Source organism: Eptatretus burgeri, chromosome 14, assembly GCF_056783735.1.
Source record: "Eptatretus burgeri isolate ZD-2024b chromosome 14, Ebu_testis_v1, whole genome shotgun sequence".
NCBI lineage: Eukaryota > Metazoa > Chordata > Myxini > Myxiniformes > Myxinidae > Eptatretus > Eptatretus burgeri.
The window spans coordinates 64062651-64080663 of record NC_140974.1 but is presented as its reverse complement, the minus strand read 5'-3'; the positions used below and the strand labels follow the sequence as shown (position 1 = coordinate 64080663).

At 46.8% G+C, this 18013-nt stretch overlaps 1 protein-coding gene across 2 annotated transcripts in view; it reads left to right on the top strand.

Moving 5' to 3' along the window:
• The first annotated feature begins 2868 nt into the window (after positions 1-2868).
• LOC147013418 (carnitine O-palmitoyltransferase 1, liver isoform-like) overlaps positions 2869-18013 on the top strand; it is a 63065-nt gene continuing 47920 nt past the window's right edge. The window contains exons 1-7 of one of the 2 annotated variants that reach the window (XM_085855225.1): positions 2869-3130; positions 5555-5697; positions 6158-6297; positions 6580-6751; positions 6961-7062; positions 7899-8036; positions 8313-8390. In XM_085855225.1, coding sequence (XP_085711351.1) covers positions 5557-5697; positions 6158-6297; positions 6580-6751; positions 6961-7062; positions 7899-8036; positions 8313-8390 — 771 coding nt within the window. In that variant the 5' untranslated portion in view covers positions 2869-3130; positions 5555-5556. The remainder of the gene's footprint in view (positions 3131-5554; positions 5698-6157; positions 6298-6579; positions 6752-6960; positions 7063-7898; positions 8037-8312; positions 8391-18013) is intronic. The other variant, XM_085855226.1, reaches the window with a different exon arrangement.

Genomic DNA, 18013 nt, shown 5'->3' with positions numbered 1-18013 from the left:
CTATTTTGGGCTTTTGGGGTTTGAGTCAGAAAGTTTTCCCTTTTCCCCCCATTCATTTGAATGGGTGTCCCAGAAATCCCATTTATCATCTACGTGTGTGTGTGTGTGTGTGTGTGTGTGTGTGTGTGTGTGTGTGTGTGTGTGTGTGTGTGTGTGTGTGTGTGTGTGTGTGTGTGTGTGTCCTTCATAACTCCAAAACCATGAAACCTCGCGGCCCCAAACTGTGTGTTGTTCGTAAAGCATAACATATTCTCTCTGCGAACCCCCCTATCCCACTCGTCTATCTGTCTCTCTCTGTCTGTGTCTGTCTGTCTCTGTCTCTCTGTCTGTCTCTATCTCTCTGTCTCTGTCTGTGTCTCTCTCTGTCTGTCTGTGTCTGTCTATCTATCTGTCTGTCCGTCTCTGTCTGTCTCTATCTCTCTGTCTCTCTATCTGTCTCTGTCTCTCTCTGTTCTTCTTTCTTATTCTCTTCCCCACCCCTCCCTCCCTCCCTCTTTTTCTCCCCCACCCCTCCCTCCCTCTTTTTCTCCCCCACTCCTCCCTCCCTCCCTCTTTTTCTCCCCCACTCCTCCCTCCCTCCCTCTTTTCTCCCCCACCCCTCCATCCCTCCCTCCCCCATCCTCCCTCTTTTTCTCCCCCACCCCTCCATCCCTCCCTCCCCCATCCTCCCTCTTTTTCTCCCCCACCCCTCCCTCCCTCTTTTTCTCCCCCACCCCTCCCTCCCTCTTTTCTCCCCCACCCCTCCCTCCCTCCCTCACCCCTCCCTCCCCCTCACCCCTCCAGCCCTCCCTCTTTTCTCCCCCACCCCTCCCTCCCTCCCTCTTTTTCTCCCCCACCCCTCCCCCTCCCTCTTTTTCTCCCCCACCCCTCCCTCCCTCTTTTTCTCCCCCACCCCTCCCTCCCTCCCTCTTTTTCTCCCCCACCCCTCCCTCCCTCCCTCTTTTTCTCCCCCACCCTCCCTCCCTCTTTTTCTCCCCCACCCTCCCTCACTCTTTTTCTCCCCCACCCTCCCTCACTCTTTTTCTCCCCCACCCCTCCCTCCCTCCCTCTTTTTCTCCCCCACCCCTCCCTCCCTCCCTCCCTCTTTTTCTCCCCCACCCCTCCCTCCCTCCCTCACCCCTCCCTCCCTCCCTCCCTCTTTTTCTCCCCCACCCCTCCCTCCCTTCCTCTTTTTCTCCCCCACCCCTCCCTCCCTCCCTCCCTCTTTTTCTCCCCCACCCCTCCCTCCCTCCCTCTTTTTCTCCCCCACCCCTCCCTCCCTCCCTCTTTTTCTCCCCCACCCCTCCCTCCCTCCCTCTTTTTCTCCCCCACCCCTCCCTCCCTCCCTCTTTTTCTCCCCCACCCCTCCCTCCCTCCCTCTTTTTCTCCCCCACCCCTCCCTCCCTCCCTCTTTTTCTCCCCCACCCCTCCCTCCCTCCCTCTTTTTCTCCCCCACCCCTCCCTCCCTCCCTCTTTTTCTCCCCCACCCCTCCCTCCCTCCCTCTTTTTCTCCCCCACCCCTCCCTCCCTCCCTCCCTCTTTTTCTCCCCCACCCCTCCCTCCCTCCCTCCCTCTTTTTCTCCCCCACCCCTCCCTCCCTCTTTTTCTCCCCCACCCCTCCCTCCCTCTTTTTCTCCCCCACCCCTCCCTCCCTCTTTTTCTCCCCCACCCCTCCCTCCCTCTTTTCTCCCCCACCCCTCCCTCCCTCTTTTTCTCCCCCACCCCTCCCTCCCTCTTTTTCTCCCCCACCCCTCCCTCCCTCTTTTTCTCCCCCACCCCTCCCTCCCTCTTTTTCTCCCCCACCCCTCCCTCCCTCTTTTTCTCCCCCACCCCTCCCTCCCTCCCTCCTCCCCCCCTCCCTCTTTTTCTCCCCCACCCCTCCCTCCTTTGGTATTCCCCTAACAGCGAAGCGACGGGTGGTACTTGCTCAAAGGTAATAGGTGCATGCAATTTCCCATTTGTAACAACGTGTGTGTACTTTGTGCCTTGTTAAACACCAGGAAACAATGGGCTGCGAGATCAAAACAAACTCGAACATCGCACAGTGAGGATCGAGTACATCAACGTTCGAGGAATGAGGAATGACGAGCGAAAGGAGGTTTGGAGTTAAAACCGCCAAGTTCGATGAACAGTGTTCGGCACAATGGGGACGTAAGATCGTTTGGTTTCACAGAAGTAATTAATCGGGTGTTTGATGGCCGGGTCCTTGGAATATGAAGGACATGGACATCCTATTTTGGAAGTCGAGATAAATGAGTTACAGATCACGTGACAAATGCAGCACTCAACTTACACAAAAGGGAATGGATGCTTGGCAGAGGAAGCGATCAGAGACAAAGGTTATTGTGTTTTGTAATAAGAGGATCGCTGTGAGGGAGATGGCCTACGGGAGGTCTAGAAAAGCGATATCTAACGATGAAACAAACCAACAGGTTTTATATTATTGAAGGTCCTAAATCATCGGCTGTTGTTGTCGGGCTGTTTACGAGAATTCCTTGGATTGTTAATTAATCAATCAAACTCAAAGGCTGACTTCGAATCGCATCGAGGGATCTCTGACGTCCGCAGCGGAATGGACACGAAAACCCCGTTATTAACGATAGAGAGACTCGGGAAACATAGCGGTCACAAGCTTTATAACACACTTATAACGACAAAACCTCACGCTGCCACAGACAGACGATTGAGCGTGACGTCATGGCGCCGCGTGGAGACGGGCGTGACGTAATGGCGCCGCGTGGAGACGGGCGTGACGTCATGGCGCCGCGTGGAGACGCGTGACGTAATGGCGCCGCGTCGAGACGGGCGTGACGTAATGGCGCCGCGTGGAGACGGGCGTGACGTAATGGCGCCGCGTGGAGACGGGCGTGACGAGGGCGTGGTCGTTGATTTTGGAATGTAGGGGAAAGGTTAATCGTGAGGAAGAAGAAGCTGCAGAGGTCGTGTGGGAAAGGGAAACGGGACACAACGACATTTACAGTTGGAGTTTAAGAGAGACAGACGTTCGTTAAATCCGCAATGGAAGGGGCATAGCGATAGACGGTGAAAGGAACACGTAAGCCTGACAAGAGACGTGAATTCTCAGACCGACATCGTCTTCCTTTTAAAAAAAATTTTTTTTATTCACGATTGTGGTAACGCATCCTCTCAGGTATGACGACGTTGTGGATTGATAATGCAAATGAGAATGATTTACATTATTTCAAACACACTTATTCATGTCGTGATACAAAACGCTGGCGGTGTAAATAACATACTACGTGGGGAAGGTGTGTAAGGTGTATTGTTCGTGTACGTTAAATCTGAATGGAATAAAGGATGACTTGGAAGAGGGGTGAATGGAATGAATGATTCATTCGAAGAGAATGAATGAATGATTCATTCGAAGAGAGTGAATGAATGAATGATTCATTCGAAGAGAGTGAATGGAATGAATAATGCATTTGAAGAGAGTGAATGGAATGAATGATGCATTCAAAGAGGGGTAAATGAAATGAATGTTGCATTTGAAGAGAGTGAATGGGAAATTGAAAGAAATTTATTTGAGGAAGGATTTGGGGGAGAGGTGAATGAAATGTTGATTGTTTGGAAGAGGAGTGAATGAAAAATTAATTGGTTAGAAGAGGGGTGATTGAAAGATGGATTGATCTGAACAGGGGTGAATTAAAGAGTGATTGATTGTGAGAGGAGTGAATGGAAGATAGCTTTATTGGAATTAGAATGAATGAAACGTGTGGCCCTAAATGGAGTTCTTTCATCCCCTCTTCCTGTCCAGGCTGGAGTTCCTCAAGGTAGCGTTCTGGGCCCTGTTCTTTTTCTGGTTTTCATCAATGATCTCTCCAACCCTCTGGAAAATCCTCTTTATCTCTTCCCTGATGACTCCACCCTCTGCCGTACCATCTGTCATCCCTCAGATTGGCAAGCAGCAGCTTCTTCGCTCACTGCAGATCTGGGTAAAATCACAAACTGGTCCAACACGTGGAACATGTCTTTCAATCCGGACAACTCTCACACTCTCACTGTCTCTCCGAAAGGACCGTTTAGAAACCCCCCCCCCCCCAATCCACTTTCTCAACAATCCTCTGGAAGAAGTCCTTTCTTTCAAGCTTCTGGGTCTCACTATCTGCCATGACCTTTCCTGGGAAAGCCACATTTCAAACCTCGCCTCCAAAGCCAGTCGCCGACTGAGAATCCTCCGTCGTGCAAAGTCCTTCCCCTGCCCACCTGAGCTCCTGACCACTTACAAAGCTTTCGTCCGCAGCCTGATGGAGCACTGCTCTCCTCTCTGGGCTGGTGCTCCTGCTCCCACCTTTCTCGGCTTCACGATGTGGAAACCAAGGCATTTCGGATCATTGGTATCTCCCGTGATGAGGTTGAGTTTTTGGGCCTCTCACTCTCTCACCGCAGGCAGGTCGGTGGTCTTTCTGTCTTCTACCATCTCCTCTCCAGTCTCACCCCCCCTGCTCTCTCTGTTATTTGTCCCCACATTTCCGCAGGGCGCTCAAGGTCCGCCAACAACCCCCTACTGATAAAACTACCAAAATCACGAATCACTGCTCACCTTCACTCTTTCATTCCTCTTTTTTTTCCTGCCTTTAGAATAAACTCCCTCACTCTATTCATTCCCATTCTTCCCTCCAGGCCTTCAAAACAGTTGTTCACCACCACCTCTTATCATCCCCCATCCAAATCCTCAATCTTTTCTCCCTCCATTAATCCACCCAAGCCCACCTCCTTCAAATTCCCTGCTTTCCTTCCTGAAAGTCCCTGTAATGTCCATCTTTTATTCCCCATGTTCCTCGCCCCAGCCCTCTCCCTTCCACAGATCTCCTCATGTCTCTGTTCCCCACGGTTTTGTCCTTCCCACTCCCGCCCCTCTTGTCTCATGCTCCCCTTGCTGTGCGTTGTGTGTTAGCTCTCATACGAGCCTCAACAAGGTATACAAAATAAAATAAATTGGTTTGAAGAGGTAACTGAAAGATTGATTAATTGTAAACGGGATTAATGAAAGTTATTTGATGTGGGTTGAATGAATATTGATGTTTCGAGGAGTAAGTGGAAGGGTGATTCATTTAAAGAGGGTTTAATAAATCATTGATTGATTTAACGATGGGTAAATGAAAGATAGACTTTTTTTGTTGTTGTTGTTTGTGGGGTTGATGAATAAATAATGAGTTGAGTTCGGAGTATGTGCTAGCAGATGGCTTCAAGGAGGTATAAAGCCTGGTGTTGCCTTAGCGGCTCGGGTGGCTGGCTTGGGATCTTAGGGTCTTAGGGATCTTAGAGTTCGAGCCCCGTTTTCTGTTGAATTAACACCAGGTGGGGTTGACTCAGCCTGTCATCCTGTGGTCTGCAAAATGAGTACCAGTGCACTGGTAGAGGGGCACACCATCAGCTGCACAGCTGTGCTTCCAATAAATGATAGCTACCCGGCAGCCAAGCTGTCATACGCAAGAACAGAACAGAAGGAGGTATAATTGTGTCCTTTTTGAAAGTCTTTGATCATTTGCACCATCCTCAATTGTTATAAGTTTTCATCTGTTTCTCCATGTTTGTGTTCTGTAATCTTTGACAGCCATGGCAGAAGCACATCAAGCCGTGGGATTTCAATTCACGGTCACACCAGAGGGCATTGATCTCCAGCTTAGTCAGGAGGTTCTAAGGCAGATTTGGCTGTCTGGTCTCAGAGCATGGCAAAGGCATCTGACCCGCCTCAAGGTGACCACAACATCACTCTATCGCTCCATCTCCTTTTCATCTTCATCTCCATCTACCTCTTCCTCTACTTTGATGGTCCCACAGCCTAATCATGGTGGTTTAGGGGTGGGGTAGGGGGTTGTAATTTGTTCATGGAGGGGCATTAACTCACCTACTCTTCATGACAGATGCTATGGCATCTTTCATGTCTATCAAGTAATGCTAGCAAATAGGTGACCCGACTTAACATCCATCAGAAGGACAGCATACTTTGTTATGCAACTCCCTGCCTGCGAAGCATCAATCTGACAGTTTATAGACAGGCCAAGAATCAAACCCGGATTACATAGCTCAAAGGAAAGTGCAATGTTACCTGTGCACCACCCTGTAATTACCCGATTGTGTATGTCTACACCTGGCCTCTCTGTCCATATTGACTCCTCCTACTCCTCCCTGTCAATCTTATCTTCCCTTTACCTAGAATGGTCTTAAGCGAGGACTTTATCCAATGCACCCCTCCAGCTGGCTGGTTGTCACCCTTGGGACCCTGGGATCCTTGCATCTTCGGCTGGATCCTTCGCTGGGGTTCATTCCTCGAATCAGTCAGGCGCTACCCGTGGGGTAATGTATCAAGATGTTTCAGCTGTTAACTGCTTAAAGCAGGCTCTTCAGGAAATATTGAATAGTGGAGAGGGTGAAATGGGAGGTAGTTGGTTACAAAAAGGTGATGAGAGTCTGTATGTGTCTGTACAGGCCATGAGATCCAGATTACTTTTCATCACAGGATAAAAACCATTGTTCATCAGTTTCCAGGAGTTTAAAATGGACTGTTTGTTGCAACTTTTGTGCTTTGTTTTCCTCTCTCATATCTTCTCTCTTGCCTATTTCTTATTCTGCCTGCAGATCTCTGCTTTCTCGCAGCCAGCGAGATGTGGCTGGTGGGCTCCTCTTTGCTACAGGAATCTGGGGAGCAATGGTGTTGTCGATGCGCTACACCCTTCGTGGTTTGCTTTCCTACCATGGATGGATATTTGCACCTCATGGCACCACGCCATTAAGCACACGCATGTGGATGGTACTTGGGGAATGGGGGTGGGGGGAGGCCTGAGGAAGTAACTTTCTGTAGCTAAGGAGATTCTGGAAGCCTTAAAGCAGTACAAGGTTTGGTCTCCTAGTTTCCATGAAAATCGGGATCCTTGAGACCTATCAGAACATGTTGTTCGCGTATTTGGAAAAAAACAAAGGCTCATGGGATGAGGAAAGTGTGCACGTGTTGCATTTCAGATGATGGTCCGTCTATTTTCTGGCCGGAACCCGAAGCTTTTCAGCTTCCAGTCATCTCTGCCCCGTCTCCCTCCACCGACTCTCCACGATACTTTAACCAGGGTACTGCTTGCTTGCTTGCTTTCGATCTCATTTCATTCCAATTGGTATTGTGCTTGTAATTAAGTTGTCTAGTTGGTTCCTTGTTATCCCCATGCTTTTTGATAAAAACGGGGGGATATTGTGAGGGAAAGGGGGGTGGGATGCCGCATCTTGGAGCATGCTGTGCTTCAGCTGATGACTTAAATGCAGCTGTTCCACCTGACCTGAATTTCGGTTGAAGATACCAGGCTATCTTTGGATAAAAGTAAGCCATTGTATGCCATACCCTGATCAAATTAACTGTTTGGGTTTAGGTTTAAATATAGTAGCACTCACTACCTGTTGTAGGTGGGAGGCAAATACTCATGTGGAAGAGTATAAATATGTTTGTCCAAATGGTCTTTACCTTGTACAGTACTTTGTGATGTCTTGGACATTTTTTCATCCTTTTATCAACCCTTGCATCTTCTCTACTTTTCATCTTCATTATGAGTTATTTGCTTTATTGCTTTTTATTTCTGTTCATATTTTCTTTTTCTCTTCTTTTTTTTCCTCCCCTATTCCTCATCCTCTTTCATCAATATTCTGATGGTTCCTCTCCTCATTTTTCATTCTGCCTTTTTCTTCCTCCACTTTTTTTCCTTTCTTTCTATATCGTACACCTTTTTTGGTATTGAGCAATGTGGATAGGTAATAGGTTTTATTCCTTTTTTTGGTTGAAAGGTATAGGACTCTTTTACTTGATCCCATTCTACACCTGAAAGTGAAATATTCATTAAGATAGATGATGCTCTCCTCATGGTGGTTCAGGACTGTGGCCAGAGTAGATTTCAACGCTTTGCTCTTTTTCTCTGTAGTATCTTGAGTCAGTGAATCCCCTGTTGGAGCCAGAGGAGATGGAGCAAAGAGAATGCTTGGCACGAGACTTTGAAAAGGGGGAAGGCCGAAAACTTCAGCGCTATGTACAGCTCAAAGCCTGGTGGGCTCCCAACTACGTATGTACCTCCACAGCGTCATTCCATCTGAGTTAATTCTGATGTTCCCTCGTGTTGTTTTCAATATCTTTTCATCTCATTCTTCCTTGTCATGTCTCTTCCTCATTTCCCTCCATCAGTGTCCTTTTACTTACCTCCTCCTCCCCCCCCCCCCGCGCCTTTCCATTTTCTCATCATCCCCCTTTTCCCTATTGTTTTAAGTAAATTTCTTGCATTCTGTTACTCTTCTTGAACTTTCCTCACATGTATTTCTTCCATCGTTGTCTCCCTTTACAGGTCAGTGATTGGTGGGAGGAGTACGTTTACCTCCGGAGTCGAAGCCCTATCATGGTGAACAGCAATTACTACGCAATGGTAATTAGCTGTTTTGGATTCGGCTAAGGTTGTACAAGGTTTATTTGGTATCTGTTAAAATAATTAACCAATTAAGAATTGCCTCCCAGAGGCTGCTCTGTCTTGCTCTTCCCTCCAGGGCTTCGAGCAGGCAGTGCACCGCTACCTCGTGTTATCCCCATCCCGACCCATGATCTTTATTATCCCTTTAACCCTTCCTAACCCAACCCTCTCATACTCTCTGCCATAAAAATAACTGAATGTGTAATTGTTGTTGATGCAATTTATATGTGTGACATCAATGGACACAGATGAGGTGCAACCTCTGACAGAAATACTGTACGTGCTGGATAATTAAATGTCCATTTCAATGTGACCGAATCATGTAATGCTGCGTTGTGGTGAATGTTTTCACAATAGGGATCCAATGTGGAAGTAACAACCTCAATACCAGGTATGTCCACCTCTAGCAGCAATCACTACATTGAGGTGCAGAGAGTACGTTTGCTGTACTCCAGTCAGTTTGAAACCGATTGTGTACTCGTACATGAGTCTTGTGAATGTATCGGTCCTGAGCGAGAGTCGTTTTCCTGGGACGTCAACTTCTTAGCAGATCCCTTGTTGATCCAATAGCTTGATAATGTCTTCTGAGGTCAAAACTGTTCCTCCCCTCACATTTGAGTGTTGCAACGTGGCTAAAGGAAGACCTTGCTTGAAGGTGTCCAATGATTTGATTCCTCTCATTTTATGACAGATGTGGCATTGTAATGGATTGCTAAAGAACGTAATCGGTGTGTTTTTTTGTAATATACGTTTTTCCCGATTAGTCTTTCCGAGATACCAGTATGTGGAAAAACTGTTTCGCGTTTGCTCAGAATTCCTCATGTCACCTCTAAAAAGCTAAGAGTTGCATGAGTTGCATGTGCTGAACAATTATTGCATGAGGAAATTACGTCACGTGGAAACTTGCAATCGGATGAACGCTCAAACAGTCCATCAACAATTACGTTTTCAATTCTACATTTTCGGTTTTTTTTATGGTGAAGAGTCTATGTGTTGATTTCAGTGTATGCAGCATCTATCTTATCTATCAATCGGAGCGGCACTCGGGCACCTCAATCCTTCCAAGGTCGAGCCTGGCTCCACAATAGCTGAAAAATAAATAAAACACCCACATTCACCATCGGTTGAGTTATTGCGCATTATGTGCTTTCATGGCAAAATAATCAGGGTCAACGCTTGTCAAAACATTGTACGAGGGCGAGTCAAAATGTATCCACAATATAATTTTTACTTAAATAATATAACTATTTCATCAATGATCTCTCCGACTCTCTGGAAAATCCTCTATATCTCTTTGCTGATGTGACTCCACCCTCTGCCGTACCATCGATCATCCCTCAGACCGGCAAGCAGCAGCTTCTTCGCCCACTACAGATGTGGATAAAATCACAAACTGGTCCAACACGTGGAACATGTCTTTCAATCCGGACAAATCTCGCACTCTCACTATGTCTCTTCGAAAGGACTGTTTAGAAAACCCCGCCATCCACTTTCTCAACAATCCACTGGAAGAAGTCCTTTCTTTCAAGCTTCTGGGTCTCACTATCTGCCATGACCTTTCCTGGGAAAGACACATTTCAAACCTCGCCTCCAAAACCAGTCGCCGACTGGGAATCCTCCGTCGTGCAAAGTCCTTCCTCGGCCCACCTGAGCTCCTGACCACTTACAAAGCTTTTTTCCGCAGCCTGATGGAGTACTGCTCTCCCCTGGGCTGGTGCTCCTGCCTCCCACCTTTCTCAGCTTCAAGCTGTGGAAACCAAGGCATTTCGGATCATTGGTGTCTCCCGTGATGAGGTTGAGTTTTTGGGCCTCTCACTCTCTCACCGCAGGCAGGTCGGTGGTCTTTCTGTCTTCTACCATCTCCTCTCCAGTCTCACCCCCCCCTGCTATCTCTGTGATTTGTCCCCACATTTCCGCAGGGCGCTCAAGGTCCGCCAACAACCCCCTACTGATAAAACTACCAAAATCACGAATCACTGCTCACCTTCACTCTTTCATTCCTCTTTTTTTTCCTGCCTTTAGAATAAACTCCCTCACTCTATTCATTCCCATTCTTCCCTCCAGGCCTTCAAAACAGTTGTTCACCACCACCTCTTATCATCCCCCATCCAAATCCTCAATCTTTTCTCCCTCCATTAATCCACCCAAGCCCACCTCCTTCAAATTCCCTGCTTTCCTTCCTAAAAGTCCCTGTAATGTCCATCTTGTATTCCCCATGTTCCCCATCCCATCCCTCTCCCTTCCACAGATCTCCTAATGTCTCTGTTCCCCACTGTTTTGTCCTTCCCACTCCCAACCCCTCTTGTCTCATGCCCTCCCTTGCTGTGTGTTGTGTGTTAGCTCTCACATGAGCCTCGACAAGGTATACAAAAAAACCTACAATTGAGCATGTATAAGAGCATCATTTTTCCACATGGTCCCCCTCCTTTTCAACAGGCGAACATCCCATCTGGCTGGGTGGGGCCGCCCCTGAGGTGGTCAGTCTCCTGGTTGGACGAAGCGTCTCGGGGGGGGGGGGGTGTCGAGGTGTAGGGTTAATTAGTCCATCGGTTCACAAGCTTCTGTATGCCCTTAGAAAGAAATGTTTTTGGCTGAGCGACGAGCCACACATGCACCACTTCTTTCACTTGCTGGTCACTGGCAAAGTGGCAGCCTCTTAAAGCGTCTGAGTGGACCAAATTGGTGAAAGTCCAAAGGGGCCAGGTCAGGACTGATTGGAGGATGCTCCAACACTTCAAAGTTCAATTGCCGGAGGGTTTCCACAGTTTTGGTGGCAGTGTGTGGACGGGCATTGTCATGCAACAATGCAACACCTTTTAAGAGTAATCCTTCGCGTTTCCATCGAATAGCTGGTTTTAACTGGTTCTGGAGAATTTCCCAACAGACACTGTTTTCCGTTGTGCGCCCCTCTTGGTGTTTCAAAATTTGGCCTGGTTTCACTTTTCATCGCTGAACATCACTTTTCCGTCCGATGGTTGACTTTTGAACTTCTTTTTGACTGGTTCCCATCTTGTGCTGCCTTTTTGGCTGCTGGTTGCGTCATTGGTTAAGGGCACGGCTATGCCGCTGATGCAGTGCCCCTATTACCAGTATACTGGTGCTTATTTCGCCAACATCGGAAGGATGACAGGCTGAGTCAACCCCCTGGTGTTAATTCAGTGGACAACGGACAACGTACATTTTTTTAACCCTTGCCTTCTGAAGAGTTAATCTCCCTATTGAAAAGTTAATCGGCAGGAGCATCCTTGTGGCGAATTAAGAATTAATTAATGTTGAATAGCCCTCAATTAATCCATTTGTTGTGGTGAACCTTCACTTTTTGAAGCTATGTGAACCTTCCTTAAGTGGGGGATACCTGAACAGCAAAGTTCAGAAGCGAGGCAAACTTTGCAACCATTTTTTTGATATAGATTTCGTGAATTATCTTGTGTTTACACCCTGAACGACGAGAAGGCATGGAAAACGTTGGATGCCTACAACTAGTTGAAGTCTGGGTTGGTCTGTGATGTGGTTGTTGGTGTTTTCGTGGAGAATGACTGTCATGTTGTACAAGTAAAGGTAGGCCTATAATACTGTTGTGGTCGGGGGTTCAGTGGCGAGGACGACTGCTAGATGGAGCAGTTAGGCCGTCTCCCACCGAACACCGGAATGGAAGGTCGTAACCCTTTGATAACTCCAAAGGTCTCGGGTACTTTGGCGGACCGTGGACACCAATATTTCGACCGCATGGCGTAGGGTTAATTGTCTCGCTCGCCAGTATACCTAAATAACCACGCAGTCTTGCTACCGGGGAAACCACACCCTCGGCCGACTTTGTCCGAACCGAGTCGCTGTTACCGACTCGGATCCGGCGTAACCGAGCGGAAGTTACCAAAGCTGCGCCGGACCAAATGAACGATTTACGGCACCGACGACCTCACTAATTCTCAATAGGCACCGTACTGGATCAATGGGAGAAACCACAGAAAACGAGCTGGAACATTGAACATGGCGGTTTATTTATAAACAATAATGGGGGAGGGGAGCACACAAAGAGCAGAGTTATCCGAATAAAAGAAATGCAGGCAATGTACAGTGAGCGAGAAGCACTTAACAGTTCTACTTAACAGACTGGCGCCACACACACACGCACATGCTCTCCCAAATAAATGGTGGCCACAGCCTTTATTTTGGTCCTTCAGCTAGGGAGGGAAAGGCGAGCTGAGGGCAGGGGCCTATTCTTGCACCTGTCCATCTCGTGCGGTCTGGTCGAGCTTGTCCGGTGGTGGGGCTCGAACCCACCGCAAACAACGCAGCACCAAGCACCAGGGACCAGGAATGACGCAACGGACGCCAGCCAGCACGGGAACGGACCAGACGAGACGAGCACCCACGGGTAGACGAGAACGCCAGCAGGCAAGACGAGGCTTTTTCTCTTTCTCCTTCTTCGGCTCGCCACCCACTCTTATCCTTCCCCTCCCCCGCGGGTCAAGGGAACCGCTCTGAGGGACTCTCCTCCCGATTGGACAAGGGGCGAACATCCCATCTGGCTGGGCGGGGCCGCCCCTGAGGTGGTCAGTCTCCTGGTTGGACGAGGCGTCTCGGGGGGGGGGGGGGTGTCGAGGCGTCTCGGAGGCCCGCCCCCCGAAGAGGCTCCGTAGTAGCTTTCGGCACGCTGGCTTCCCATTGGCTAGGGCACGCGTGCGATGCTCGCCCTTCACTCATTGGCTGGAGGAAACGTTACATGCCCTTCCTCGGGGCGGAGCCTCGATCTGAAGCGATGGAGGCTCCGCCCACGCCTTCAGCCAAAAACACGTGAGCAATGGCGACCAGGTTGAGTGAGGGACGGTGCCGTTGTTGTTGTTGTTGTTGTTGTTGTTGTAGTAGATGTATAAAACCTGACTAAAATAACTCACAGCACACACACAAAATTCTCATTAGACATTGGGAATGGATTCTAACTGTACACATACTTATCGAAATAACTGAACTATGGGGACTGCTGTCTGTCTGTGTGCAAAAGGTTACCAAATCCACAAAAATACATCAATGACACAGACTCACGTTGGAAGAGCAGATAAGCATGACATTATATATGCTAATGCAGTAATGCTGATAGATGAGATGCCCAATTCAATGTCCATTCGAGGGACGGCACGCACGCTGATTAATACCCTTCCTGTGAAACTCTGGTATGACAGTTTATAGCTGGGACAGGATTCAAACCCAGGCAAGACGGCTTCGAGGTGTGTGTGTGTAATTCTCGGCCATCCTGCCAGCCCTCAACACATGGTACTAAATATAAAATATACCCATCAGAGATGGGGAATCCCCCGCCATTGAAATAAATGTTGACGCCCAGCCAGACGGACGGACGGACAGCCGGACAGACGGACGACCCGGGTGACAACAATATCCCCCTTCCGCCATGCGGCGGGGGATAATCAGAGATGGGGAATCCCCCGCCGTTGAAATAAATGTTGACGCCCAGCTGGACGGACGGACGACTCGGGTGACAACAATATCCCCCTTCTGCCACGCGGTGGGGGGTAATAAATGTTGACGCCCAGCCAGCCGGATGGACGGACGGACGGACGGACAGCCGGACGGACGACCCGGGTGACAATATCGGGTGACCCGGGTGACCCGAGGGTAGATCCATATATATACAACGCTTTCCAAAAAAAAACCAAATTTTTTTCGGATTTAAATTATCGATATAATTGGTGTGATGGTGAGCTTCACTCATCAAATATGGTATTACATGTGAAATATAACTTGATTAGGACATTCCAACGATCAGTAAGATGGGTGAAGGAGTATTGTGACCTCTCAAATACGCTAATCGCTAATTATTCAAAAGCAGAAAATAGTACAAACACAACCTATGCATCGATTTCAAGATAATTTTACTGTTCAACTCATGACATAACTCTCAAGGGTTAAAGAAGAGTTTGGAGAAAAAAAGGTGACCACCTTAGCTAACTTCTCCAAACATACACGATGCAAAAATGCCTGGCAACGCTGGGTGTCTTTGCTCGCACATAATAAATATGTGTACCTGTTTCCAAATGACATAATAAATAGACAACATCCGTAATGTCTTTTCAAAACTAAAGGACAGGATATCAACTGTTGATAAATCAGGAGTAGTTTACCATTCATCATGCAGAGACTGTGACCGATTCTACATTGGGGAAACTGAAAGGCATTTGAAATAAGGGCTCGATGAACATGATGGAACAACTAGGCTTGGAAAGGTGACATAGTCAGCCATAGCATGTCATTGCCTGCAATCTGGCCACAAATTTGACTTAGATGGGACCCGTGTCCAAGACACGACATCCAACAAACGCCGCAGATTGATACTGGAGGCATGGCACATAAAGAGTTGAGAGGGTGGTCTTATTGGGGAGACCGTGGACATACCGACACAATACACACCTTGATATGAATGGCTAACAGCTAGATGAGATGAGCAAAAAAACTAACTCTCGATCCCAAATAACCATGCCCACATATCTACAACACCAAATGGAAAACCCACCAATCATGCAACCCACACGTCACGATGTCCTACCGGCCGACCCGGACATGAACCCAGCCATGTTCATGCCCTGGAAACACACACACACACACACACACACACACACACACACACACACACACACACACACACACACACACACACACACACACACACACACACACACACACACACACACACACACCTCGTCACCCCATACATAAAATTCCAGATCACGAGTAAGTAAAAAAAAAAAAAAAAAACAGAGCAGAGCAGATCATTGATGATATGATTGGCATTTGCTGCTGCTTCTTCTTCTTGTGTATGGCAGCTTGGCTGCTGGGTAGCTATCATTTTGTTGGGGCGTGGTTGTGCCGCTGATGCTGTGCCTCGACACCAGTACACCGGTACTCATTTCGTCGATCTCGCAAGGATGACAGGCTGAGTCACCCCCACCTGGTGTTAATTCAGTGGCAACAGGGCTCAAACTCAGGACCCTAAGATCCCAAGACAGCCACCCTAACTACGAAACCATTTGTTACTTATGGTTCGGCAAAATAAAAACACTTCTCAATTGACCTCACACTGGCACGTGACCAGGAATGGTTGCCTCGGGAATAAAAAGTGGATACGTGCTGAGACTCAGGGTCTATTGGCCTGAGGAAGATCACTGAGAAGCAGGTGAAATGTCACCTGAAACTCCAGTCTGCTCTTGCTTATTACTTAAATTAGCAGAATAGATCTCGTTTACTGTTTTTGATTGGATGTACTGTTTCTTCGTTTAAGATTTAAAAAAAAAAGTACTGTGTATTTATATATGTATCTATGTATTTTTTTTTCATATGGGTATCGAGTCTCATGGAAGAGTAGAACTATGGGAAGAATGAGGCAAAAGGAAAACAGTGAGACAACAAATGGATGCTCCACAGCTCAAGGAGAGAAATTGAAGGAGAAGGGTGAGAACAGGGTCTCAGTGGGTGTAATAAAGCTCAGTCGTGCAAATGGGAAAAACTATGAGGTGGTTGAGGGTAGAAGACATGAAATCCTGTTGGGAACAACGAATTCAGGGAGATACTTCAACAGGCAAGAATGGAGGTGAGAGTTCGACTTGGTAATGTGGAAAGTGTTGCTGGAAAGAATGTGTGTAATCTGGAGGGCCAGGGGCTGGATTGAGAGGTGAGAGGGCAGAGATAAAGATCAAGATGTTTTGATTTCGATTTTGGCCATGCTTCCCATCCCCGAGCCATGCTCACATGATAGGTCAGTCACATGCAATGAAGGAAGGATTTAGCACAGCCTTTCCTAAATGTTTACAAAAGGGCTGTGACTCCATTTACCAAAACAGGCTCATCAACACCTTCAAGCATTCAATTGATAACAATACATGAATACACCCATTTAATATTATGTAGGGTCTCTTGGTGTCCTAACAACAGTCTTGACTATTCTAACATTTTCTGTCAATTGGAAGTTGGACTTTTTGCCATTCCAAGTAGTTCTTTAAGTTTGCACTCAGTATTGTTATAAAATGTCATTCTAAAGACATTGAACATTGTGAACTGGACTCAATGTTCCAGAAACCTGTTTTGACAGACTCTATGATATCTGTTTAACCTTTCACTTTGCCAGGCTGCACATGTGTGTGTGTGTATATATGTATATTAGTCGATCTAGTTGAGAAAAAAAAATTTTGAGATTTTTTTTTTCTACCATTATTATCAGTATTTCTGTGGATATGTTTGTCTGTCTGTCTATGCTTGTTGGCTGCTCTTAGAGCACCCTTATTCTGGACATTTCCATCTGTCGGTCTGTCCGTGAAACTTTGGTCAAGCCTCGCGGCTAAACCACTCAATCGATTCCAATGAAATTTGGTAGGTCGGACCAATATTTCTGGGAATCGTGTGCTTTCGAATATGGGATCCTGGGCCCTAGCAACGGCATAGCAACGGCCCTTTAAAGTGGTCAAAAAATCGAAAAAATTAAAAAAAAAATCGAAAAATCGAAGCTTAGAGTTCTGTGCGCAATCTATCTAGCTCCTCCATGCCAATTTGCAGCCCTAACAAAAAAATATTTGTAGGAGGAGATAGGTTTTGGGCGAGTACATGTCGAACATTTCAGAAACGGTTAATTGCTAATATCTCTAAGAGAAAGAGTCTGATTTTGATGAAACGTGGGTGAAATGTGTACAATGTGGCTACCATGTACACAAAAATGAATGGTTGCTATGCACACCTCTGTTGCTCAGCAACAGCTAAAATACTTTATCGTACATCGTACACTTATTGTGGACTGTACAAAAAATTAATACCTCCGAAACTGGACCTCCGAGGGACCTGTTTTTTTGTGCCCAAGGAGAATGTCTTACAGCATCATATAAAAAAATAAAATCTTTAGCGAATAGATAAATGGAATTACCAGGGCTGCCATTTGTTAGTCTCTTTGGAAACATGCCTGAAATTTCACAAGGCGGGTTTCTGGGCGCAAACTAAGAGGGCTGTGATAATCATGTTTATTGTGCTAAGTTGATTGATAGCATGTACATGAATATCGGCTAGTCGTGTCGACCAGCTTTCCATCCAGAGCGAGCAGTCGTATCACCTACCAGCTTGTCTGTATGTATGTCTGTTCGGTCCAGTGCTCCGTTAATACAATTAGTTTCGATGAAACTTGGTTGGTAGGTTCATACCATGACCTAGTTGTGTGCAAATGAGAACGCGTTGCTATGTAGGGTCTCTTGGTGTCCTAACAACAGTCTTGACTATTCTAACATTTTCTGTCAATTGGAAGTTGGACTTTTTTGCCATTCCAAGTAGTTCTTTAAGTTTGCACTCAGTATTGTTATAAAATGTCATTCTGAAGACATTGAACATTGTGAACCTGGACTCATGTTCCAGAAACCTGTTTTGACAGACTCTATGATATCTGTTTAACCTTTAACTTTGCCAGGCTACACATGTGTGTGTGTGTGTATATATATATATATATATATATATATATATATATATATATATATATATATATATATATATATATATATATATATATATATATATATATATATATATATATTAGTCGA